The sequence below is a fragment of the Alosa alosa genome, chromosome 11 (genome assembly GCF_017589495.1).
Source record: "Alosa alosa isolate M-15738 ecotype Scorff River chromosome 11, AALO_Geno_1.1, whole genome shotgun sequence".
In the NCBI taxonomy this organism is placed as follows: Eukaryota; Metazoa; Chordata; class Actinopteri; order Clupeiformes; family Clupeidae; genus Alosa; species Alosa alosa.
The window spans coordinates 2,412,914-2,440,721 of record NC_063199.1 but is presented as its reverse complement, the minus strand read 5'-3'; the positions used below and the strand labels follow the sequence as shown (position 1 = coordinate 2,440,721).

Genomic DNA, 27,808 nt, shown 5'->3' with positions numbered 1-27,808 from the left:
GTAAACAAGCCAGGCCTGCTGTGGCAGGTGGTGGTTCATAGGGAATTTTCCTATCCAATTAATTGAGTAAGTACACCACCTGCTTCTCTCCTTTCCTCATCTCCAGCTAATGACAGGACTTCCTCATTCTAAGAACGTTAAGCAGCTGTGCTAACCTGTCAGTGATGTACTAGTTACTATCTCACACAGAGTTGCTTTGATCTGAGCATCTATCTCCTGAACTCATTGGAATAAAAGAGTCATATTTCCTGGAGCGTTTTTCCTGAAAACAAGGTAGAGTGAAAACCAATTGACTATTAGGGGTTAGCATGGTTTTTATAACACTTAGCGTGTTTTTTTTTTTTTTTTAAGTATTTTGGAAAATGTACTGGTACATGTTTTTTCCTTTGTTGCTATTGACAATTTCACTCAAAGGAAATTAACACATTTTAGTGAAAATGATCCACAGGAACATTCAAAAACATATTTCTCTCCATTCTGCAGAGTATTTTAGAATTTTTGATAACTTGGACTTGCATTTTTAAAAGTATATATTTTCTGTTCAAATATAATTTGATACAGTATTTTATTTGTATGTGTTTAATCAAGACGATTTCCTTTTGCTAGCATTCCTCATCAAAAAATGCTGACACACAATTTACAGGACCTTCTGCTCTAGTAGGCCTACATGAAGGTTGTTCAATCTTGATGTTTCTGGAAGGTTGTTCTCGAACATGATCTTAATAAGATGGGAAATAAAACTAAATTTACCATTTACAAAGTAGAAACAGACCAAGAATCTACCCTATGCTGCATTGAATGCAATCGGCTCCAAAGTATGACCTAGCAGCCATCTGCTGCAGGGACTTTAATCGCTCCATATGGTGTCTGTGACTCATGTGTCTGACACACTGACCTCTGATAGCAAATCACATTAGGAATCCCGTCTGGTTAAGTAAAGCTAATGATACATTTGTGTGTTATCTCTACTATGTGTGCTCTTGCTATACAATTTATCTTCCTCTTTCTGTAGAATTGGATGCCCTTCCACCTTTACACCTCCACCACATTAACAGCATGCAGCAGACACCAAACCCCTATTCCCAGGTAATAAAAGACTATTTTAGATCAAGTTCTCCTCTGTGCTTATATGTAAGTAACTGTTAACTGTGCTGGTCCTATTCCTTGTGTTTATTATATTGAGTTTCTTAGACGACCACAGTATCCAACAGAATCCTGATTAATGCGTTACATTTAATCATTTAGCTGATGCTTTTATCCAAAGCCACTTACAACAATCAAGGTACAATTAAGGTACATTGTGACATGTTGCCAGTGTGTCAGTACTTACAGAACTTGTGAAAAAAAATGAAAAGGATGTTTTCAAAAACATTTGTTACAAAGCATAGCAAAAAAACCAACAACAACAATCAAATCAATCTTTATTACAAACTTTCAGCACTTGCCACAGTTCTCCAGTGGATTTAGGCTGTTTAATTCTTTAATGTAATCCCAAAATGACACTGGTCTTTGCCAGTTCTGAGCTGCCTTTAGGTCTTTGATCTGCATTGTTATTTGCTACTTTGTTTTTTTCTCTCTTTTACAGAATGTTAAGGTCTCACTGTATACTTCACTGTTTCAAAAAGAATGTCTAAACATCTGAATTATGATATTTCATATTTCATCTGAAATATTATATTTAATATTCCACATCTAAGAATAGACAATATGAAAATCACACAAATAATTAGACATGAGAAAATAAAAGAATGAGACAAATTAATCAACTAAACAACCAAAAACCTTGCACAGTATTACAGAGTTGACATGAACTAAGGCTAGTTTGTTTCACTAATTCTATATCTAATGTAGCAGTATAACATTAAAATTCCACGTGGGGAGATGTGGCACAAGCGCCTGCGGCATTCGTACCATGTTCAGGTCAAAGTGTCCATGGAACCAAGGTTTGAATCCAACACATGGTCATTTCCCATCTCTCTCTCTCAGTCGCTCTCTGTCATCATTCACTGTCCTCTATGAATTAAAGCCAAAAGCCCAAAAAAATACTTAAATAATAATTTTTAAAAATCCAGTTCGGTGGTTTGAAGTGCTTTTAACAGAGAAACAACCATTCATTGTAATCACATTTGGGTATTTGAGGGATTGCATGGTCATGTATCTGGACTTGGATTTGTTCGACTGCATGTGGTCCACACGTGTGCACAAACTAGCCTATAGTAGCCATGTTTACATGGACACTTTTAATATGATTAGAAACACAATAACAGCTGAGTCGGAATAGAAACACTATATAAACACCTCCATTGGAATAAAAATGCCTGATCCGATTAGAATTTCAATCGGAATGAAAGAGGTGGTGTAGTCCGTTCCTATTCTGATTGAATAGCCATGTCAATCGGATTGCCTGCTGATAGGCAACAACGGCTTTTTTCCGATCAAAGATTCTAAAGTGCATGAGAGCACCTGAACGGAATAGAACGTACCCCACAGATGGCACAGACTTTTCAATCGGAATAGTTTAATCCGAATGACAAAAAAACTGTCCATGTAAACCCACCTATACTGACAACTTCCACCTACCCCACCTCCAATTAGCACATGACAGTACAATCTGTTTGTATGCCATATTTGATGTTGAAAGTTTCATGTGCATAGCAAATGTCTAAACCTCAGCCACTATAACCACCAAAATGCCTGATCTAAAAGCACAAAAGGGAGGCATAAAAGATCAGGCTGAAAAGATGTTTCATTGATATGTCAACTGCAGTTCAGTGACAACTAAAACAGTTGCTCTAAACTAGTCGTAGTTTGTATTATAATTCTATTTCAGCTTTATGTTTAATTTAGAAATTATGACAGATTATGTCTTGACAAACTTTACTCAATTACCTTTTTTTCTGAAGAATGTCTTCTTATTCATCATTTATGTGCTGTGTATAGCAATTGGACACAGTGATTGGGATCCTACCTCAAGTGCAGGCCGCAGTGAAGGAGATGGTGGTGGATAATGGGAGGCCTCTCCATCACTCTGATGTCATCTTACCATACAGTATCAGTCAAGAAACGCAGAAGAGCTTCTTTACAAATAAGGTGATTTGACGTGTTTCAAAGGCCTTCACAATGTGATACTGTTAAATATTTTAACCCATTATTTTCCCTTGTATGATTGACAGGAGGGGGACCAAAAGGCTTCACAAACTGCAACTTTTAGTTCCTCCATAGAGGCTCCTTTAGATTCTGTAACCAATGGATGTGTTTTGAAGAAGAATGAAAAAGAGAGGACATATGAAAAACAAAGTCAACCAATGTCACCCACAGGTACACTTTGTCAGACTCAGACCATGAACGATTGAGGCTATATGCTCAGTGATTACAAATGGCTACTGTGCTGTGGAAATCACGTAATGAGAATAATCGCGGTCATAATGTATTGACACATTGTGAAGCACAATGAAGCAGAAATCAGGTGAATGATTTGTTGTGATTTATTTAACATCTACAGAAACGTGATGGAAGTTGACTTTACTGTAAATACGAGTTTGTTGTCTATGATGTAGTCAGTTGGAGAGCGTTCAGGTAAGGATATAGAGGGTCAATATTGTCAAACTAATGCAGTTGAAATGCTGACGACAGCAAATGTCCATGCTTGACTGTTGAGCAGTGGTTCCAACCACCCAACTTTCTGATCATGTTTGTGATTGATTGTTGGAAACATCAAAGTCAAAGTCAAAGTCAAAGTCTGCTTTATTGTCAATTTCTTCACATGACATACAAAGAGATCGAAATTATGTTTCTCACTATCCCACGGTGAAGACATAATTTTACCAATTAAGTCCACAGACAAACATAACATTCAAGTAAACAATAAAAAGTAAATAAGAAGGCACATACAATGAATAAATAAGAGCGGCAAAATTGTGTTGAAATTGTGCAATTGTGCATAGACACTCAATATAGTAGTGCAAAGTCAGGCCAATAAATAAATGGCTGAGGTAGTTCTGTTTGACCTAAGTAAGCAAGTGGCATAGTGGTGCAAGTTATGTAAGAGCAGCAGAAGTGTGTTGTGTTTTCAGGACAACAGGACAACAACAACAAGTTGCAAAGTGTGCAAAGTGTGCAAGTATACATGTGGAGTAGTGCAAGTGGAGTAGTGCAAGGCAGCCATTGTGGGTTCAAAGTCCAGGATGTTATGTAGCTGGGGGTGGAGGGGGGAGAGAGTTCAGCATCCTAACAGCCTGGTGTATGAAGCTGTTGGTGAGTCTGGTGGTGCGGGAGCGCAGGCTTCTGTACCTCTTCCCAGAGGGCAGTGGATCAAACAAATTGTGAGTGGGTGACTTGCATCACTCACAATTGTGGTCGCCTTGCGGGTGAGGTGGGTGGTGTAAATGTCTTTCAGGGAGGGGAGTGAAGCACCAATAATCCTTCCAGCTGTGTTCACTATGCCCTGCAGGGCTTTCCTGTTGTATTCAGTGCAGCTTCCGCCCCACACAGCGATACAGATATTCAAATCCTTGAATAACGATTCTACTGACTGAGACTATGATAGAAGTTACCCAATGACTCTTTCTAGAAACAACCCCAGTATTCTAATGTATCGTCTTCTAACTTACAGAAACACTGAAACATTTCCACTGTCATCTCACAAAGTTTGAACTGAAGGAGATCATGGACTATTCTGAGATATGGTACTTGGGTCTGGACACCAAAAAGATTGAAGGCTCACATGGGACATCACTGAATTCTGGCTATGATGATGGGCATGGTAATTACATTGTGGTAAGACATGTTCTTGCAATGGCTCTTGCAATCACTTACCCTTTTAATGTTAATGGCAGCAGTTGCCCCTATAAGTACCATTATTTATTTTTTATTGACCCAGGTTCCACATGATCATATTGCATTCCGCTTTGAAGTTCTGGAGATGATTGGGAAAGGATGCTTTGGCCAAGTCTTGAGATGTCTTGATCATAAAACAAATGAAGTAGTTGCAATTAAAGTTATCCGCAACAAGAAAAGGTAATGGGCTTTCAACAATCTGGGATGATGTAAAGGTAAATGTAAACAGCAACGAGGAATGTCTCCCTGGGCAGTGTATTTTGTTTGAACTGATTATTATAACCACTCACACATTGGTGTACATTAGTATTATTTGATTTTAGATTAATTAACCAGGTAAAGCGTTGTAGAATTACTGTGCAGTTTATATTAGGATAAGTGGAATAATTATCACAGTATTTTCTTACATATTGAGTCCTCTTCTTCAGTTAAATCATGCCAGTGTGTTTCATTTCTGATATGTTTAAAAATATGTCTTGAAATTATTCTCTGACCGGCAGTTCATTATAAACTAAGTTTAACAATCCAGCCTAAAGGCCTTGTAATATTTAGTCTGGGTTGCAATTAATTATGACCGCCGCTGTACACTTACAACGTTCTCAATGCTTTGGTTGCTTCTTTTTACTTTGCGTGTCCCCGAAGACTAGTGTTAAACGCTTATTAGCGGTTTGTGGTAAAACTGGTCACGTTCGATTAGCATGAAAACATATCCCAGAGAACGGACGAACTCGGTACACGTGTAGGTTCATTTTGCGCCGGAATTGTCCTTTAAGCACAGACAACAATAGCAGACCAGGCCTCTATTTGAGAAGGGCCTTTATTTATCCAAACCTGTAGTCACACCAGGTGTGTAAAAGAGACAGGCGTCTATTTGGGACTCTGCTTTTATTTGAAGTTTTACAGTAGTTTAAAAAGCATAAAACTTTCAAAGTTGAAAAGACATAGCAGCTTGGTCCGTTTGAAGACCTACGTTACAAAGTTTGAACGAAGTTCTAAGTTAGACTGTTCAAGAGAAATTGCGTACGGAAAAAGTGGTAAGCGGAATAATAATAAGTTGTTGATGTTGTTGCCTTGGAAGAACAGTACAGTGCATTTTGCCATTTTCTAGGTTAGCTAAGTCATATGGTTAGCATAGTTAGCATGTTAGCATTGTTAGCATGCTAGTTAGCATAGTTAGCAAAACTGCTAAAAATGATTAGTTAGGTTAGCTAAGTCACATATTTAGCATTGTTAGCATGCTAGTGCATTTTCATGCACTGTAATAAGAAGAAGTTGTTGTTGTTGCCTAGGAAGAACAGTACAGTGCACTTTTCAAGCATTGAGCACAAAGTGCTTACAGACAAACATGAAGAACATTTTTTCTATGCACAAAGTGCAACAAAAGTGCTTCACACACAAGACCCAAACAAACAAATAACAAAAATGCCTAATGGAGCGGCATAATCGCCAGCGTAGCCGTCACACTTGAAACATACAACATGTGAAACATTCAAGACGGATAACAAACAAACAAACAAAAACAAATAATAAAATAAATAATTAAGACATTTTAAAAAGAAAACTCATGTAAACTTAGTCCAGTTGGTTGCATCTAGTTAACCGGCTGAAAAGTCCAAGGGCAATGATGAAGGCACACAGCTGTGTCCAACCCAGAGGATTTAACATTTTCCTGGCAGTCTGGAGAGCACTGGAAGCAATAAACAGTCTGAAGTCGTAGGTGATCCTACAGATCAGCAACTCGGTGAACATTGACAGCGACCGTTTGTTGTTCAGTGAGATCGCTGTCGTCAGAGTTCTTCAAACTTCCTTCTAACGTTAACGTTAGCCTACTCAATCCAGACTCCAGGCAGCAGAGCATGGCAGCTCGCAGGTCAATCCAGTGGTCGCGGCAGCGGAGAAATCCCTTTCCGAAGCGCAGCGCCGTTCACGGATGGAGTACACCAGAGGCCCAGGACAAAAGCCAACGCCAACGTTAGCCCTGGCTAGGTCCTCAGCCCAATGGACTTTAACGTTAAGTTAACTTAACGTCACAGCATCAACAGACTTGTCAGCAAATAAAGGACTAAGAATAACACAAAAACTACCCAAAATAACGCAAATAAAGAGAGAATACATTTAACTAGACAAAAAATACAAAAAAATAAACAGAACATTACATAAAATTACGAACATTACATAAAAACAAACAAAAACATGATGCCAGACGGAGCGGCGTGTCTCGTCAGCGTCCCCGTAACCTAGCAACAATACACGCACTGTGATGTCACGAGAGGCTGCGTTCTGGAGGGGCGCTACATTCCCCTGAGATGGCTGCAGTCACGGACAGCTTTGGCTCCATCTGCTGGTGGAGTTGGAAACTCCACCCCTCAAACACACGATATCCCAACACACCTGAGACCGATCAGGGCCTGATGAGCTGAAGGGCTTTTTAAGGCCCAGAGACACAGTTGGTGTCAGAGTGGGGTTTGGGAGACAAGCTCCAACTTGTGCTCTCAGAGGAACTACAGACCATCGAAGTGGCACTTCGTGAAGTACTGGAAGACTGGAATACTTACCTGAAGACTGGAATACTTACCTGAAGACTGGAATACATACCGCTGAAGACTGGAATACTTACCTGAAGACTGGAATACTTACCTGAAGACTGGAATACTTACCTGAAGACTGGAATACTTACCTGAAGACTGGAATACTTACCTGAAGACTGGAATACTTACCTGAAGACTGGAATACTTACCTGAAGACTGGAATACTTACCTGAAGACTGGAATACTTACCTGAAGACTGGAATACTTACCTGAAGACTGGAATACTTACCTGAAGACTGGAATACTTACCTGAAGACTGGAATACTTACCTGAAGACTGGAATACTTACCTGAAGACTGGAATACTTACCTGAAGACTGGAATACTTACCTGAAGACTGGAATACTTACCTGAAGACTGGAATACTTACCTGAAGACTGGAATACTTACCTGAAGACTGGAATACTTACCTGAAGACTGGAATACTTACCTGAAGACTGGAATACTTACCTGAAGACTGGAATACTTACCTGAAGACTGGAATACTTACCTGAAGACTGGAATACTTACCTGAAGACTGGAATACTTACCTGAAGACTGGAATACTTACCTGAAGACTGGAATACTTACCTGAAGACTGGAATACTTACCTGAAGACTGGAATACTTACCTGAAGACTGGAATACTTACCTGAAGACTGGAATACTTACCTGAAGACTGGAATACTTACCTGAAGACTGGAATACTTACCTGAAGACTGGAATACTTACCTGAAGACTGGAATACTTACCTGAAGACTGGAATACTTACCTGAAGACTGGAATACTTACCTGAAGACTGGAATACTTACCTGAAGACTGGAATACTTACCTGAAGACTGGAATACTTACCTGAAGACTGGAATACTTACCTGAAGACTGGAATACTTACCTGAAGACTGGAATACTTACCTGAAGACTGGAATACTTACCTGAAGACTGGAATACTTACCTGAAGACTGGAATACTTACCTGAAGACTGGAATACTTACCTGAAGACTGGAATACTTACCTGAAGACTGGAATACTTACCTGAAGACTGGAATACTTACCTGAAGACTGGAATACTTACCTGAAGACTGGAATACTTACCTGAAGACTGGAATACTTACCTGAAGACTGGAATACTTACCTGAAGACTGGAATACTTACCTGAAGACTGGAATACTTACCTGAAGACTGGAATACTTACCTGAAGACTGGAATACTTACCTGAAGACTGGAATACTTACCTGAAGACTGGAATACTTACCTGAAGACTGGAATACTTACCTGAAGACTGGAATACTTACCTGAAGACTGGAATACTTACCTGAAGACTGGAATACTTACCTGAAGACTGGAATACTTACCTGAAGACTGGAATACTTACCTGAAGACTGGAATACTTACCTGAAGACTGGAATACTTACCTGAAGACTGGAATACTTACCTGAAGACTGGAATACTTACCTGAAGACTGGAATACTTACCTGAAGACTGGAATACTTACCTGAAGACTGGAATACTTACCTGAAGACTGGAATACTTACCTGAAGACTGGAATACTTACCTGAAGACTGGAATACTTACCTGAAGACTGGAATACTTACCTGAAGACTGGAATACTTACCTGAAGACTGGAATACTTACCTGAAGACTGGAATACTTACCTGAAGACTGGAATACTTACCTGAAGACTGGAATACTTACCTGAAGACTGGAATACTTACCTGAAGACTGGAATACTTACCTGAAGACTGGAATACTTACCTGAAGACTGGAATACTTACCTGAAGACTGGAATACTTACCTGAAGACTGGAATACTTACCTGAAGACTGGAATACTTACCTGAAGACTGGAATACTTACCTGAAGACTGGAATACTTACCTGAAGACTGGAATACTTACCTGAAGACTGGAATACTTACCTGAAGACTGGAATACTTACCTGAAGACTGGAATACTTACCTGAAGACTGGAATACTTACCTGAAGACTGGAATACTTACCTGAAGACTGGAATACTTACCTGAAGACTGGAATACTTACCTGAAGACTGGAATACTTACCTGAAGACTGGAATACTTACCTGAAGACTGGAATACTTACCTGAAGACTGGAATACTTACCTGAAGACTGGAATACTTACCTGAAGACTGGAATACTTACCTGAAGACTGGAATACTTACCTGAAGACTGGAATACTTACCTGAAGACTGGAATACTTACCTGAAGACTGGAATACTTACCTGAAGACTGGAATACTTACCTGAAGACTGGAATACTTACCTGAAGACTGGAATACTTACCTGAAGACTGGAATACTTACCTGAAGACTGGAATACTTACCTGAAGACTGGAATACTTACCTGAAGACTGGAATACTTACCTGAAGACTGGAATACTTACCTGAAGACTGGAATACTTACCTGAAGACTGGAATACTTACCTGAAGACTGGAATACTTACCTGAAGACTGGAATACTTACCTGAAGACTGGAATACTTACCTGAAGACTGGAATACTTACCTGAAGACTGGAATACTTACTTTTATATTTGTTTGGTTAACATATGCAACACATGAATATGAGTAAGGTAGCATGTAAACACTACAAATAGGCATTATGCATTAATTCAGCAATAATGCAACCTGCATTGTGTTGACTGCATGGTTCAGCCCTTCACTCGCCCGAGCTCAAACCCGCAAACTGCAACACCTCAGGTTGGGAGTGTGCGAGCAATCAAGCTAAAACCCCAGGGTGCTAGCTCGCTCACTAGCATGTTTCTTAACACATTGGAAGGGAGGTTTGTCTAATAGACTGGGTATTGGTTGTAATCAGGTTCATGTCTATTTTGTGCTAACATGAATTCTCATTAAATTGAGCCACATAGAAACCTAAACATCAAAAGTGTATTTGCTGTGAGTGAGGGATTTATAGACTCTCTTGGTCTATCTGATTCAAAATCAGTTTACCTCAAAGATAGCCTGTCTCCCTTGGATACAAATCCCGCAGATTGGTGGAAATATCAACGCAACAAGATTTCTGAGGCTTGCTATTTTATATTTTCTGACACCTCAGTGCTCCCAATACAATCATCCCATCCCATTATGGATGTCTACGGAAGTTACCAAATATAGAGTCTTTCCCCATAAAGGACCTTCACAGCTATAAATGCCCAGTTTTAGGGTCTTGGCTGTTTGCTTTTGATGCTTGCTGTACATATCCCCTTATGTAACTGCAGTTTTTTCGAAGTATGTTCAGTTATAGTAGCTACAGTGCAGTAGCCTAGTATTTTTCAAGTACTGCATTCTGTACTAAATTACAGTACTATGCAGTACAATGCAGTTTTTTGTGTCCAAAATCCTGCATTCCCTGCATAAGAACTGTAAATATTTCCTCCAAAACTGTGGTTTTGATACTCAGAAATCTGCAGTTTGACACTTGAAGTAATGCAGTTATTTTTTTGCAAGGGTCTGGTTGTGCTAGTAACCTACTGGCTGAGGCTGACTGTTCTTCACCTGTGTGTCTGTAGTAGGCTACTTGCCAAAGACATAGCTACTGAACTGGGTCCCCTGATTCCCTTCAATATTTTTTCAAACGTCTACTATTTTAAACAATAATTTGAATACTTCATATAGGTCTAATTTACTACAGTATATGCGTCTATTGCCCATGCAGCATAGCGAATCAAAGCTAATACATTAGGCTACTTTCCATTTTGCATACGTTCAGTTGTAGGCTATCTAAACATGCAATAATACAACAACAACGTCTACAATGAACTATTCATTTGGACAACTTGATACAGCCCTATACAGGCTAAAGTTACCTTTAGTTTTGTTCTAGCATACCGTGACGTCTGGCTTTAAACAGCTGTAATGCAGTCTATCGTTCTGACAAGAAATTGCCTACCTTGTTCTTGCCCATCTGGAATAACTCCTCTAGCTTTGCTGCATCCATCCTTTCTGTTTTCGTTGTTTAAACTTGTGATATTCATGATGAGTATTGAGTTAGTGAAATAGCTCAACATTGTGTGCTGATAACCATATATAGATAGCCAAGTAAAAGAAAACAACAAGTAGCCTAGTTGCTATAACGTGTTCACTAACTTTATGTAATAGAAAATTGTAAATAGCCTGATGGCATGCAGCTAATGGGATACTGTGCATAGTTGAGAAGGTATGGTGGGCCAATTTGGTGTGAATACACACACACACACAAGGGACATTTTCTCTCGTTGTTGAGTAGCCCGATGGTATGCACAGTGTGTACGGACAAACACCTGCAGGCGCGCCTGCGCACACACACACATAAACACACACCCACACGCACATACACACACACACATAAAGACACACATGCAGGCACACGCACACACACACACACATAAAGACACAAACACACACACACATAAACAAACACACAAACACACACGCAAACACACACACACGCATGCACGCACAAGTAGGGGATGGAGCAGGAGATGGAGACAAATGAACAAACATGATTTATTTTTAAGGAGAGAATGTGCAGGACTGAGCGACGGTCATATATTATACCGCTATACGGTACTTTTTTTGTCTGAACTACTGTGATTTCTCTTGATGTGTTTGGAACAGAGTGAACCTGTATGAACTAATTAAGAAGAATAATTTTCATGGCTTCAGTTTGGCACTGATTCGTCGCATAGCTCGCTCCTTACTTAAGTGTCTGCAGATGTTACAAAGAGAGAAAATCATCCACTGTGACCTTAAACCGGTATGCTATGACTTTATGAGATGTAAATATTTGTATATAAAATATTGATATACTGTATATTGATATTAATGTTTATCTTTGTTATGACGTTTTCCTCTTTTAATGCAAAAAAGGAGAACATCCTTTTGTGTCCAAAGAGCCAGGGAAATATTAAAGTGGTTGACTTTGGATCCAGTTGCTATGAACAGCAAAGAGGTAGAAGACACTAATATATATATATATATATATATATATATATCAGCACATTTTTGGTTGAATTCAAGTGTCAGGTTTCCTTAACTTGTTTATCTATTGTAAATGTGTACATTAGTTTTTTCCATTCCCCATAGTGTCCACCTACATCCAAAGCCGCTTTTACCGCTCCCCGGAAGTGCTCCTTGGGCACCCTTACAGCATGGCTATTGATATGTGGAGTCTGGGCTGTATCCTTGCAGAGCTCTATACTGGTTACCCCCTTTTTCCAGGAGAGAGTGAAATGGAGCAAATTGCATGCATTGCTGAGGTAATATTGATAAGTATGTATACGAGTGTAGTTGTATTGATGTGTTTATATCCATTATGTGTCATTCTTTCTTTTTTACAATGCCATTCAAAGGTATAGGTAGGGTTACACTCCCATCTCCTCCCCTTTCTCCTCCGTTCACTAGCTCTAAACTCATATGACTCCTTATCCATAGAGGGTGTCAGCATCCCAGGACCACGGGCAGCTATCAAGCCAGCACTGAAGCGATCATGGGCAAACTAGAGAATGATTAGTAGTAGACTTAAAACACAACGTGCCATTCATTGGACAGGACAGATGGTTTCTGATAATGAACCTCTATACGCTTATGTAGATATGCAACATGAACAATATCTACATTGTATTTCCGGCCAAAAATGAGCTTTTCCCTCAAAAACAAAGACATCTTTCAAAATGTCCCAAAATTTCTGAACGATAGTGTATATCTATTTTTAGAATTAGAATAGTAGCTACATGTTTTAATTCATCAGCTCAGGTGTGCATAGACCAAAAAAGTAGCAAAATACACAACAAAATAAAACATTTTTTTATCTTCTCTGTTTTGTCTTAGGTGTTAGGACTGCCTCCCGATTACTTTATACAGACTGCATCCAGACGGAGAGTATTCTTTGGTAAGATGATATCACCCAGTATCCCATATATATATATATATATATATATATATATATATATATATATATATATATATGTATGTATTAGGGGTCTAAAGATTCACTGATATGTAATGTATTGGTAACCGAACATTAAAAATGTGAGTGTATCGATAGGCAAACCCCTACATCCGTTTAAATGTACTGTATGCAGGGTCGATGGCCGATTTTAAAATGACAAATCGGTTTCTGCTAAGCAAAGCTGCAGCAGAAGACCTAACGTTACAAATATGTTGCTTTCAAAATCATAAGACCGACCCTAATTCGCTATAACACAGTGGTCCCCAAACTTTTTCTTCCGAGGGCCTGCTCACTATGCCTGGCTCTAAGAGAGGGCCAGAGTATATCAGTATATCAGAGTATATCAGTAACCATAAATAGCTTAGTGCTGTGAACAACAACAGTCTACCTTAGTTGAATATTCCAATTCATTTAATCATAGGCTACTGCAATTTAATACCATTGTTAGCTGTGTTTATATTGCCATCATGCCATGTAAAATGTAGCTCAAATGAAATAATACTAAAAAATAATAAAAAGACTTTAGCATTCCCAAAAGTATTAGCAGGGAGTCCCAAAAGTATATTTTATTTAAAGGTACACTATTATTTTTAGCTTAATATGCAAGTTTTTTAGCTTAACTTACCTTCATTTAACAGCTTCAGAGTCATTGGAATGGTTATATGACTTTTTTCGGGTTGAATGGTGGCCGTCTCGCTTCCCCCTAGCGCCTGTGAGCGGAAAACCCACCCTTGCAACTGTGGGCCGGCGGGCCGACGACCTCAGTGTCAGGAAGTATAACGAGTGTAACGAATTGCTTTACTGCATTCAAATACACTTACACACCAGGCACCGGCTAGAAAAAGGTAGCGATGGAGTTTCTTAGACATTCGTCATGACAGAGCCAGCGAAAAAGAAGCAAAAACCTATGGCAAAAACCGAGAAAACAGTAAGGAAATTGCCAATACTGTATAGTTTACCTTTAAAATGTGTGAACTCTGAACTCTGTGTCTTTGCATACACAGCTCAAGTTGTGAACAAGCAATATCCTACAAATAATTTAAAGTTCTCAAACTATGAGAGTTTTATGAAATGCTGGCAAAAACATCTGGAATGACCACCATTCTAACTTTCACTCACCTGATGAGAACTTTGTGAATTTGGATGAACATTTGAACGAGTGAATAAGTCCCAGAAATATGACTTGAATAGAAGTTAGTTAGTTATTAACAATTAATTGATAAACTTTTAGAATACTTTGAGCACTGATGCAGTCAGCATAGGCCTCTTACATTGTTTGCAGGTATAGGCCTACATTTCATTCCGTTTTCGATGGTAAACGTGAAACAGCGCCATCAGTGGACAAAAAGAGTATTACACGCGTACTGTTAAGACTCGCCACAGAGAATGAATGGGGGAAATTACGGAGGTTATAGTTTGACATGTCGTGCTCCCGTACGTGCCAGATGCTATATCAGACATGTTTTGGGGGGCCACCCAAAATGAGGTGACGGACCGTATCCGGCCTGCGGGCCGTATTTTAGGGACCACTGCTATCAACACATCAACAGAGCGTCTGGTAGCTTTCTCCAGGTAGGGTAAGTAGCGTCACTTCTACAGTGGCAACAAACTAGTTGCCAAGTTCAGTGAAATGCAGCATGGACTAATAATCTGTGTGTAACGTTAACGTGTGTGTTGCAGTATCCTGAATGAAGTCATATATTCAGTTCTACCCTCTAACCTATCTTGTCACTGTTGTTGATGTGTCAAACTGACTTTTCATAACATGTGTTAGTAGACTCCTAATTTGTGAAAGGTAATCCAGACACCCTTTCCCCCCTGGCACTCAAAATTTAGCAAAAGCCACAGCTACACCACATCAACCATTGTGATTGGCTTAGTAGCTAAGTTTAAGGGTGACATATTTGTATAGATCTCTATTAATTTGCCTAGTGATTTCGTTTAGAGACCTTTGGAAAAGTTCTTGATATCAAAATGTTTGTTCAGTCTTTCAATCCAGTCAATCAAATCTTTTGGAAAATTCTAAACCTAATGACAAGCAATTCATTTTTCTCATGCCATAAAGTAACAAAAATTACTCCCCAGTCTTTTATAGCCTACCCATTTGATAATTATGAATGCCGTGCTAGCAGAGTTTTTTTATATATTATTTATATATTTTTTTTCTTCAGTAAATTTGGGTCAACGATTTCCGAGACATTGAACCACTGGGCTGCACGAAATTTGGTGGGCATGTAGACCCACCAAGGATGACACACACACACACACACACACACACACACACACTGACAAGTGACATTTTTTGAGATGCACCTGTATGTCATCTTTACATGTCATCTTTATTCAGGTTCCAAGGGAAACCTCAAGAATATTACTAACAGCAAGGGGAAAGTACATCATCCTAACTCAAAACACCTGGCTAGTGTTTTGAGGACAAATGATACTCTTTTCTTGGACTTCCTTAAGGGCTGTCTTATGTAGGTATACTGATTCATCTCCCCTATCCCTGTTATGTTAGGTGTGCCTGAAGTGGAATAAAACCACCACTTCATACCATTAATACCACAAAAAACAATGCCAATAAAAAAGCTATTCTTTGATGATAATTGTATTACCTCCAATTACCATCTAGGTGGGACCCGAGTGAGCGCATGACACCTGATGAGGCCATGCAGCATGAGTGGATTCAGGAGAGTTTTCAAAAGACTGGCATTAAAATTCAGCCAGACAGAAAACCTGCTGACACACCAGACCAGACCAAGAAAGGTAGCATGAAATGTATTCAATTGGCCCGTATTTGTACATAATGCATGTGAATGTACGTATGTGAAAAGTGCTGCTACACAAAAACTGATTTCAAGTGTAAACACTTGTCAAGGCGGGTCCTTCCTTAAAGGTGCTCTAAGCGATGTTGGGTAACGTCACTTCTGTTGACATTCAAACAAAACAGGGAGAAAGCTCGGTACTCCCTTCTCCTCCCTCCCATGCAATTGAAACTCTTGTAAATGCACATCTTGTCGGTGATTGGCTGGAACGTTTTATGGTCCAGGCTGGACTAGGTTGTTTTTGTTGCCATTTTTGGAGCCTGGGCTGTCCACAGAGATTGCGGTTTTTACAGTGTATTCAGGACACAGAAAGTGGATGGTGAGGTGATGTTTACTGTATGTGACAAAAAATGTTTTAGCTTAGAAACCGCATAACAACGCTTAGAGCACCTTTAACAAAGTCACTTTCCTGTGTTAGGAGTGACAATTTCTGATTCATTGGTTGAGTAGCCTAGCCTACAGTATTAGGCAGGTGCACTCATAAGCCCCTTTTACACTACGGGATTTCCGGCAAATGTATGAACCTTTATCGCTGAACATCTGTCCTTTTTCATAGATAAGTTAGAAGGGGGTTGATGAGGGTAGTCACTTGTAAAAGGGTCAAAGGGGAATGGGGGAATCCAGGTACCCCTGGCTGCAGCTTGCAGATAGGTCTGGGCTCATTGTGGGGCAGAGCTCAATGCTAAGCTCAGCCCACCATCAGCACGTCATTCCACATTCGCCATCTGTCCAGAGCCGTATTCGCCTTATTCAGGCAGTGGCCATTGTAAACCAAAACGAGGCTACAGGTCGTTTGAAAAAGGAGGAAATCCAAGGCACTCTTCGTATCCAAAAATTTATAAAAAGCCTTTATTTTACATGGCTATGTCACATTTAAAAACATAAACTGGGCAGCAACCCACGCGTAGCGGCACAAATAGCCTTCTTCAGGGTATGCTGCTCAAGCAAACCATTTTCTCTTAAAGGGTTAACTAATCACAAACACCTCTATAGCACAGAGGTAAAGAGGAAATGAATTCTCAGGTAAACAATACAAGAAAAGGCCACTAGGTGGCCATATCCCTAAGGCTAGGGCACCAATGAATACAAGAATCAGAACCCCATTATGTAAACAAAAGAACAATTACAGAAAGGGACTGAAGTCAATTTCTTCATTTAGTCCTGGATATGTCATGGTCTGTAAATTGTATATATAAAAAGTTACCACCCATAAGCCACCCATAATGTTCTTTTTAATTGTCTCTAGACCTTCAACCATTCAGACCTTCAGGGTTGCTGTTATGTGCATTATAAAAAATGTTTGGCCATTGGGAAGTCAAAATTTGCCTTTTTAATAGCATTCTTATGTTCTGAGATTCTGTCTTTGAGATGCCTCTTTGTTCGGCCTATACAAAAGCAACCACATACAGGTTGTTTCGCGTCTTTTTTTCATTTTTGTGTTCGAACTTCGGTATAGTTAGGGGGTCGATTCTGAAAAGGGCTTCCATTAAGACTTTTGTGGACATGTGTGGGTACAAGCTGACAACCTGTTTTTTTCAGTTAGAAAGGACTCGTAAAGTTCTAGGGTGGTTGTCAAGTTGAAAATGTCTTTTTGTGACTTTAACAAGCAATTTTAGGCCAATTTTCAGGTTTCCTGCTCAACATGACATGCCCATAATAAATGTTGAACTAGAGGTGTTGGAATTAATCAGATAATCAATGCATCACGATGCGGACATGGCCGATGCTGCATCGATGCAGTGGCCTACCATAATCGATTACAACGCAATGATGTCGCTCGTTAATTTTCCAGCCGTGACATAAACATTCGGGCACATGGATCAAAAATGATCTGCATTAACGCAACATCCAATAAGCCAAAAACAAAAATAACATAATTATTAAACCGGCGGACAAGGGTTCTAAGATCGTAATCATGGGTGCACAGCAGTATTTGTTTGAAGACAATAGACAACTTAGCAATACCAAATACTATAAACCATTAGATCAGCCCAATCAATTACAGACCCAATTCAAAATTCACAGTATCAATTCCCTTTACCACAATCACTACATCAAAACAAAACTGCGAAACCTCCTTCCTGGCTCAGATCCACCCCAGGAAATTCTATCTCCTACCCAAAGTCCATAAACCTCCAGAGATGGATGGTTCCCTTTGAGATTCCTCCTGGCCGTCCCATTGTCACAGACTGCAGCAGTTCATCGTAACATCTCCATGTATATTGACAGCATTCTGCAACCACTTTCCATCCACCATCCCAGCAACATAAAGGATATCTATAATTTCCTGGAGAAAATTTGGCATATGGCAGTCCCCAATAATACCATCTATTCACTTTAGATCAGAAACATCTTCAATAAATTCCCTAACCTAACGGAAAGACCTGTCCATCATCTTTTACAACTTATTGAAATTTACTTTTCCAGTAATTTTTACCAAAAATTACTGAAAATTTACCAATTTCCAGAAAGTGTAAATAATAGCCATACATGTGTATAGTTTTGCTAGGAGTGTGTTGATCATTTGGAAATTGAGTGTAAAGCAGTGAGTTGTGTTTACAGTTCCGCAAAAAGAGTGCTGTGCAGTGGACAGTTTTGCAAAGTGTGTGTTACAAAATTGCAAACTGAGTGCAAAGCAGTGTTTGTGCTTTAAGTTTTGCAAATTCATTGAGTGGTTTTTCTATAAGTATTAATAGTTTTAGAAATTGTGCTATAAGAATCAAAGCATTCAGAAAAATCTGTAAACTCCATTGTACCGAATTTGGTTGCAGTTCCACCAGAATTCCACTAGGGGCGATCACTGATGAGTGCAAAATGAATGGGGGTCTATGGAGCTAAATTTGTCTCTTTCACCTGATTGCCGTGGAAGAATCACAGATTCTATTGCAGTTTATGCAAGTTCAATATGGATTATAGATGAACGGGTACTTATGTCCTTTTGATTTCTTAGAGGTTGGGTCGTTGTTGCCCATAACACGCTAGCATTGTGCTAATGAATGACGTCATTGACACGTTTGAAAGGCTTTTTATTAATTAAGTGGCTTTAAAAATATATAATACTCAATAGTGTGTATTTTCTTTGCCTCCCCTTTTGAACGCAACATTCAAATTACTGGATTTTGAGGGGTACAACTCCATAGACCTCCATTCATTCTACACTATCCGGCGAGCGCCCTCATGTGAAACCAGAAGGAACTGCAACCAGTTCAGAAACCAGAAGTGGAAGTTCTCCCCTTATTAGACATTCTCTGGTTAGATACAATAGGAAGTGCATGCACTTCCTATTGGTTTGTAGTAAGCTAATTGATGAATGGGAGACGTAGACAATGCAACTGAATCGACTGTGACTGGCTAGGAAATGAATGGATGACGTGGCAAGTTTACTTGCTAGTAGCCTAGTGCTTCTCCTGAGCTGTGATTGGTCAGCAAGTTATGAATGGAATATCAAAGTCAAAAAAGTCAAAGTCAAAGTCAGCTTTATTGTCAATTTCTTCACATGTTCCAGACATACAAAGAGATCGAAATTACGTTTCTCACTATCCCACGGTGAAGACAAGATATATTTTACCAATTTAAGTCCACAGACAAACATAACATTCAAGTAAACAAAAAAGTAAGTAAATAAGTAAATAAGAGGGCACATATAATAATGAAAAAATAAGAGCAGCAAAATTTGGTTGAAATTGTGCATAGACAGTCAATAAAATACTAGTGCAAAGTCAGGCCAATAAAAGGCTTGGGTAGTTCTGTTTGACCTAAGTAATAAAGAAAGTGGCATAGTGGTGCAAGTTATGTAAGAGCAGCAGAAGTGTTGTGTTTTCAGGACAACAACACCAAGTTGTAAAGTGTACAAGTGTGCAAGTGTTCAAGTGTGCAAGTGGAGTAGTGCAGGCGGCCATTGTGGGTCCAATGTCCAGGATGTTATGTAGCTGAGGGTGGAGGGGGGAGAGGAGGGAGAGAGTTCAGCATCCTTACAGCTTGGTGTATGAAGCTGTTGGTGAGTCTGGTAGTGCGGGAGCGCAGGCTTCTGTACCTCTTCCCAGAGGGCAGTAGATCAAACAGATCGTGAGCGGGGTGACTTGCCAGTGAAAACATCATCATTCATCACACGTCACGTAATGTGTGAGTCAGAGGTCGGAAACTGGGGCTAGATTTTGCTAACAGAGTTGCCCAGTTAGGGGCTCGTCATCACTTTTGTTGTCACGTTGTAGTTCGTTTGTAGTCCATGTCCAACAGTTTTAATGTGAACTTAATGTGAATTTGCCGTTTTTGTCACTTGAAAGCTGCATATCTTTCTTTCACAAGCATCTTACACTATATTTTAAGCAAATACAGTTGTTTATTTAGGATTAGTGAGTGTATGTTTTAACCTTTGTTGTGGCATCTGTGTTTGTCACACATTCCGACGGCAAAGCACATGAACACTTGCTGTGGGAAAAACAAAGTAGCCACGGGGTGGTCCTTGTCATTCCAAAGTGCCATGAATGCACCATTAGCCTATGTCAACTCCTCTCCATTGCTATCAATAGGCTCATTCAGGATGAACTGCGGCTGACTGTCTGACTTCAAACGTCAATGACTGCCAGTGTCAGCCGGGAGGAGCTAGAAAAGACAGCCGCCTGCCCGGACGGCTGCAGTCTACCTAACCTGACTCAGACATCGTGGGAAATAATGCAGAATTTTGTTTGTATTGAATACAGTTTAAATTCTCTTCCTATTCATTAAAATGAACATGATGACTGACAAAATAAATTACTATGATGATGTGTTAATAAATCATTATTGTCATAGCCTACATTTACAGGTCTGTATTGTAGCACATACAGTACAATCAGTAGATAATTGTTTTCTCTACATGTGTGTCATCTGTATACCCAACAGCATAAAATAACAGAATGTCAAAATGTTTTCAGTACCACTGTCGCAGAAATCACACATAGCTTAAGAAGGTATTCCTTTGATTTTTGTTCATTTTCACACATTCCAAAATAAGGAAGCAGCATGAGAAACTTGTCATATTCATCACAGGGAGATTCTGGGAGCAACTGCACAAACTGGCTAAAGGGATCTTGCTCCCCGCAAGATATTAAGGTCATGCGACATGGTGACAACATGGACTGCCTGTCCCACAGTAGGACGTCGACAACATTTATAACCAGCATGCATTGCGTTCATCCCAGCATGCATCAAGTCAAGTCAGATCTGCACAGCGCTGCATCAAATTAAATGAGCTTATTTTCAATGACGCCGCATTTATAATAGGCTCATTCGACTTGATGTAGCGCTGTTTTTCGTTGTCAGAACGTTTTGTGACATTACTGGTACTTTCAGTTTTACTTGTGTTAATTTGCAATTTACTGGTGAAAAGAAGTACACAATTTAAATTATTTCACTTTAAAATGAGAACACAGTGGCTCTTGAATTTTAATTGTACAAACTGCTTTTTTATTGAAAGAGGGTAGAGAGAGAGAGAGTGTTTGTGTGTGTGTGTGTGTGTGTGTGTGTTCCATCGCTCTGTCCTCCTCCACAAACTCCTTGAAACACCTTCTGCTTTATATTCTTTGTTTACCTGAAAAATACATACCTGTTTTACGAACAGAGTTGTATGGCAGTTTCACAAGTGCATAAAATAAATTTGTAGAACACAACTTGTATAGTATTGACGACAATGCGTTATTCCAAATAGCTGTAGCGATTTTTCAAATGGGGGCGACTACTTGACGACAAAACACAGTTTTTGAAAATAAGAAATATTTGGATATTTAGTAGCCTAATTAACGAGAATAAATGATTGTTTATTATTGTCTTTATAGCACCACATAGCTTGTTTGTCTTCAGGGGCAGAACGGTGTTATGTGCCCAAACCATAAATTCATTTTTAAATCAGTTTTTAAAGTTTACACTCTCATAAATGCCTTATATTTCAGGCCATGTTTGGGCATCAGTATCTGTATCAGTAAAAAGATATTGGGCCCTATCTTCGTGGTCTAAAACGCATGGTCACTAGTCAAAAGCTTACTTAAATTTAGTAGGATGTCCAGTCCACATTGGGAGTGTTTTTGTTATCAAAGAGACGTGCAAGATAAGAATAAACTTTGCGCTGGGATAATAATCCGCTTTCTGCCAAGCGCCAGGTAGCGAAAATAGGGCCCTTTATTCCTAGCATGCCCAAACTTTGTAGGATGGACGACAAGTTATGTTCTCAGTATAACTGGACCATTAAAAGTTTGTACTGCATGCCCATTAGTTTTATATAAGGCCCTAGATTTGGGGAAAAAGTGCAACACTGGTGATATTGAAGGTATTGTAAACTCATTGTTGGTACCCACATGGCATCAATCAGTATTTTGTCTGCAAATAATATTGCATTTTTTTTTTATTTTCATAGAACTAATATGGTATGTGGGTAGCTAGTAGAAACAGGAATATGAATATCGGAATAGCTCAGTTTATAGTTATTTTGTATACAAAGTGCCAGTGATGTACCATGTTTCATTAATAGATACAGTGCAACCGGAAAGTTTAGGAAGGGTTCATATAGATTTTTGCAACTGGTGATTTTTTAATTGCATTGAATACAAAACAACCTGTTTCCAATTTTTTTCTTAATTTTCAGTGCCAAAATTCAAGATGGCGGACAATATGCAGAAAAATAATATAAAGGCTTAAAGTGGTCAACTTTTTGATAAATATAAACCTAATAAGGTAGACAAGTGAGATACAGACTATTTTCAAAAGATGTATTGCATCATTTGCCAAGAAATTTGGAGAAAAAATCTGCATCTTGTTTCATTATTGAAGAGTTCAACAAAACATTGTCATTGTCACTCAAGTATTTATCCTCACCACTGTCACTGTCTTTTTAATATAGACCTATCCAGAATAAGTCCCGCCTCCGTAACTTCCGTATCTATCCAACTTCCGGGCGTTGAATGTCTATGGGAAATAACATGGCGTACATACTTCTGCCATCTAGTTTCCACTGGATTTTTTGATTGTCGGTTTTCAGATTTGTATCAGAAAAAAGATATACAGCTTTGAATGGACCATGGTATAATGATTATTGGGCCACAACCACAATCGTATATTGTCATATATATATATTAGCTGATATCTCCCATACTGGTAAAAGTATCTTTACCAAAGTTGGTGTACTTACTCACCATAAGTTCTTGATGAAATTAGTAGGTGTTTAATGTCTTGGGGTCAAAGGTCAAGGTCACGTGAGGTCATACTTGACATGCAATGTTTGTTTTATACCTCTCAAGCTGATTGAAGGATCTTCATTAAACCCAACACAGTTAATTAAGCCTAAATTAACTGATAAGGCATTATCATCATGGGGTCACAGGTAGAGGTTAAAGGTCATGAGGCTATAGCTGGCTGAGGCATAGAATCAACTATCTGAATTGACATTAAAAAAGATCAAGACATTTATTAAAGCAAAACAAACTTTATTACAAAGTTTATTGTCACATGCATATAGTTACTGGAAGTAAGAAATGCAGTGAAATTATCTCTGGTGTCAGGGGGGGGGGGTTAAGTGGCAAGGGCTGCATAAGAAAGGTGGGGGAGGATTGGGATTGGGCGGGGGGCACCAACAAGCAGCACCCAAGAGCAACAGGGGCAAGGAAAAACTCCCTTACCAAGGAAGAAACCTTGGGCAGATCCACGGCTCAAGGGGCTAACCCAACTGCCAGGGGTCTTGGTGTGTGTGTTTGGGGGATGACAGGGGAGATGGGATAGTGTATGTGGGGAGAGGGCAGTGTGCAATATGTGTGTTGGAGAAGCTTCCTCATGAGACAATGTGCTGTGTATTGTTGGGGGTCAGTGTGCTGTAAGTATGTTGGGGATGTGTGTTGGAGAAGCTTCCTGATGAAATAATGTGCTGTGTATGTAGGGGAGAGGGGGGGGGAGTGTACTGCAAGTATGGTGAAGGGACTTACTATTGCAGAGTACTGTATGTATGATGTATGTGAGTGATGACAGTGAAGATGTGTGTGTGGGCGGAAGGGGAGTGGAGCAGTGACTGTGTGTGTGTGTGTGTGTGTAGTGTGTGTGTGGGTGGGTGGGGGCAGTGTGCTGTAAGTATGTAGAGGATGTGTGTTGGAGAAGATCCTGAAGACAATGTGCTGTGCATGTAGGGAGGGGGGGGGGCAGTGTGCAGCAAGTATGTAGAGGAGGCTTACTGTAGCAAGCAGTGTGCTGTATGTATGTGAGGTGATGACAGTGATGATGTAAGTGTGTGTGTTTTTTTGTGTGTGTGTTGGGGATGGGGGTGGGGTCAGGGCCGCCTTAATACCACCCGAGGCCCCTGGGCTATATGTTTTTTAAGCTGGCTCATGTGACGTGAACATGGCTACCTTATGCATTATCACTACACTACATGGAGACATATCTCACGTTAACAATGGAGAAAACATAACATAGACTATTATATGTGCGAATGGGTTAGCACAAACTTAGATGCTGGTGAACGGAGATGCAAATCACTAATTCATTTATTTGCGCCACAGCCTATGTTCTGCGTTCACTCCAATGAGACAAGTGAAATACATGTTTTTAAACCCGTTTCATTTCCAGGCTATTTGCTACGATATTTACCTGCTATGCCTTCTGTTTTCATGGACAGTTACAGAAATCCACGTCATTCGTTTATCGTTTATCGCTTCAATCCTACCCACGCTTCAATCCTACCCACGAGTTTGTATGATAAGTTTGTCAGTCAGTTTCAGTCTCTCCTCTAGCTCCTCTACAACCGTTAGGATTTATTACGTTTTGTTACATTTTGTTACACTCTAGAATTGGAGAAGACAAAAGGGGGCCTCTGCATGGATGCAGTACGATGTGCTCAATTATTTAGGCTAGCTCCAGAGTAGGCTATGACGCCTCGAATACGGACACGCCGTTTATTATTATTGATTATCATTATTATTATTAGGAGGCCCCTCATTGGTCGAGGCCCCTGGGCTGAAGCCCAGGTAAGCCCCTGCATTAAGGCTGAGCGCACTACTCTCTGCAGAGTACTACAATCTCTAACTGTGGAGTTCCCATACCAGGTGATGATGCTACCAGTTAGAACACTCTCAACCGCTGAAGTGTAGAAGGCCTTCATGATGGATGTAGAAACTTTGAATTTCCTTAGCTGTTAAGGAAGTAGAGTTGTTGTCTGGACTTCTTCAGAACATATTGAGTGTTAACAGTCCATGTTAAGTCTTCAGTAATGTGGACACCAAGGTATTTAAAACTTGTGACTCTCTCTACAGGTTGCCCGCTGATCATTAGTGGGGTGTAACTGTAGTTCTGCTGCTGCCTTCTGTAATCCACTACCATTTCCTTGGTTTTAGTGATATTCAGTGTCAAGCTGTTAGATTGACACCACTGTGCCACCTCATCAACCTGATCCAAGTAGAGCTGTTCATTGTTGTTACTAATCAGGCCCAAGATCACTGTGTCATCTGCAAACTTGATGATGGAGGTATGACTACTGTTGGCTTTGCAGTCATGTGTGTAGATGTTGTACAGCAGTGGACTCAAAACACAGCCTTGGGGAGCACCAGTGCTGATGGTTAATGAGTCAGATGTCAGACCCCCCACTCTAACCACTTGTGAACGGTTGGTGAGGAAGTCAAATTTCCAGTGACACAGGGTGGTGTTCAGTCCTAAGGCCTTCATCTTTGTGACCAAGGTGAGAGGTACTATCGTGTTGAATGCTGAACTAAAGTCAATGAACAGCATCCTCACATAATTCCCCTCCTCCAGGTGAGTTAAGGTGGTGTGCATGAGGTTTGAAACCAGGGGAAATCAAAATAATTTGCTGTTTTAAAAATGCAAACATCTGTGTGAATACCTGTTTTAAAATAACTGTTTCAGTTCATAAATGATACTGGAGTAAAAAACAAAGTACTATTACATTCACATTCAGTACATCAATAACAACATTGTAGTTCATTTAGACAAGCTGAATAGCAGAAGTTTTAGATGAAATCCAAACCATTTCTGTCAAACATCTGATAAACATTGTCATCTTGAGCTATTTCCTTCAACTTAAATTATAACGCCAGACAATCGATGTAAATGTCTATGTTGATAGAATAGTGTTAGAAATAAAAACTACCCTTGCATCGCATTGCAATAGTTATACGTTGTTTCCTGAAGTTGGTAGTAGTCATATAAGCAATGGCAGCAGTGGACTGATATTACCTAGGATTCTACTAGGTATTATGGTAGGTTTTCAGGATGTGAAGGGATGTAATCATGGGTTTCTTAAAGGTTTATACTATTGCATGGGTTTTCATGTTTTAGAAGAATGTAGTCATGAGTGTCATAAGTCTTAATGCCACTGCATTTGCTGTGAGCAGTGTGAGGTCATTGTGGAAAAGTACTGGGGGTACCAGGATGAGAGGATCTCCTCCTTACATGGTTAAGGGAGAGGGGGTGTTATCAAGCTGGTGAGGACTGGACAGGACAGGGATGAGGAGGCCACTGTGCCTTATGAGTTAGGGCCTGTCCAGCTAGGAAGAGAATAAGATAAGAAGGCCTTATTTCACCAAACTGGAAGGAACCAGAAAAAACTTAGGGTTACACTATTTTACATATGTTACCTATGCATTACATAGGTTTGCATATAATTTTATGCATGATGGGAAGATGGTTTCCACCAATGTAAGCGACCCGGCTTGGTACTGATTGGTGAAGGGTGTTGATGGAGATGGTGTGAGAGGGTGGCACTTCTCAAGGGCCGAGGAGTATAAAATATAGCCATCGGTAGGGGAGATCTTGTTGGGGGCCCCAGCTGATGACATCTCCTCCCTATTGCTTTGATGGTTGGTCTGGGCTTTGGTTGGGCTGCACTATCATTGCAATACGGTGAATAAAGATCTTCTATCTACATTGTCTCCTTTGGATGCCTTGTTCCAGAGTGCTAAATGACTAAATAGTCAAGTGGTAATTGTTAATTGGACAATTGGATTTGGAAGTGGACATTTTCTAGCCTGGAAAATCCTGACCCTGGTAATCTAGAAAGATTAAGGGTCTGGCTACAAACAATGTAGTGGCCCAACTCGAAGGGCGGCACCAAACATGCATTTGAAAATCTCAATGCACGCAATTGGATAACACTAGACCAACGTTTACTCTGAATGATTCCGGACTTCGACACAATTGGATAACACTATGACCATTGTGTACTGACCTCCAACGTTGCAGCGCTGTCGTCATCAGTTTAGCTCGCCTCTGGCCCGCATATATCAGATATGCTGATTTGATTGGTTCCCCGGGATGCAAGGGGTAAAAGTAATGTTCATCATTGCTCATTCCATTGTGCTCTCGCGAGAACTCTGGATTTCCAGGGTAGACATTTTCCACGACAGTATCCTGATTGGAGTGCGCTTCTCTGTTTACTTTTCGGCGCAGTACTACTAACCGCTGCTAAGAAATTACTCCCTCAAAATGTTATGCAATCATTGAAATGCAAGGATAGAATAATGTTAGAAATAAAACTATCAACACAGACATTTACATCGACAGTCTGCCGTTATAATTTATTTGTCTGCCATTATAATGTATTTGCCTGGGTGAACTGTGGAGTGGGTAAGACTGTTTTTAGTGGCAGGCTAACACATACGGATGACTTGCGCTAGCT

At 39.8% G+C, this 27,808-nt stretch overlaps 1 protein-coding gene across 1 annotated transcript; it reads left to right on the top strand.

Moving 5' to 3' along the window:
- The first annotated feature begins 155 nt into the window (after positions 1-155).
- Positions 156-20,977, top strand: dyrk4 (dual-specificity tyrosine-(Y)-phosphorylation regulated kinase 4). Its single transcript, XM_048257145.1, has 13 exons — positions 156-273; positions 1,013-1,086; positions 2,941-3,090; positions 3,174-3,318; positions 4,613-4,776; positions 4,880-5,016; positions 12,007-12,145; positions 12,259-12,340; positions 12,475-12,647; positions 13,219-13,279; positions 15,687-15,816; positions 15,972-16,105; positions 20,694-20,977. Exons 2-13 carry the CDS (start codon positions 1,057-1,059, stop codon positions 20,717-20,719), a joined length of 1,371 nt encoding a protein of 456 aa, XP_048113102.1. The 5' UTR covers positions 156-273; positions 1,013-1,056; the 3' UTR covers positions 20,720-20,977.
- The last annotated feature ends 6,831 nt before the right edge of the window (positions 20,978-27,808 follow it).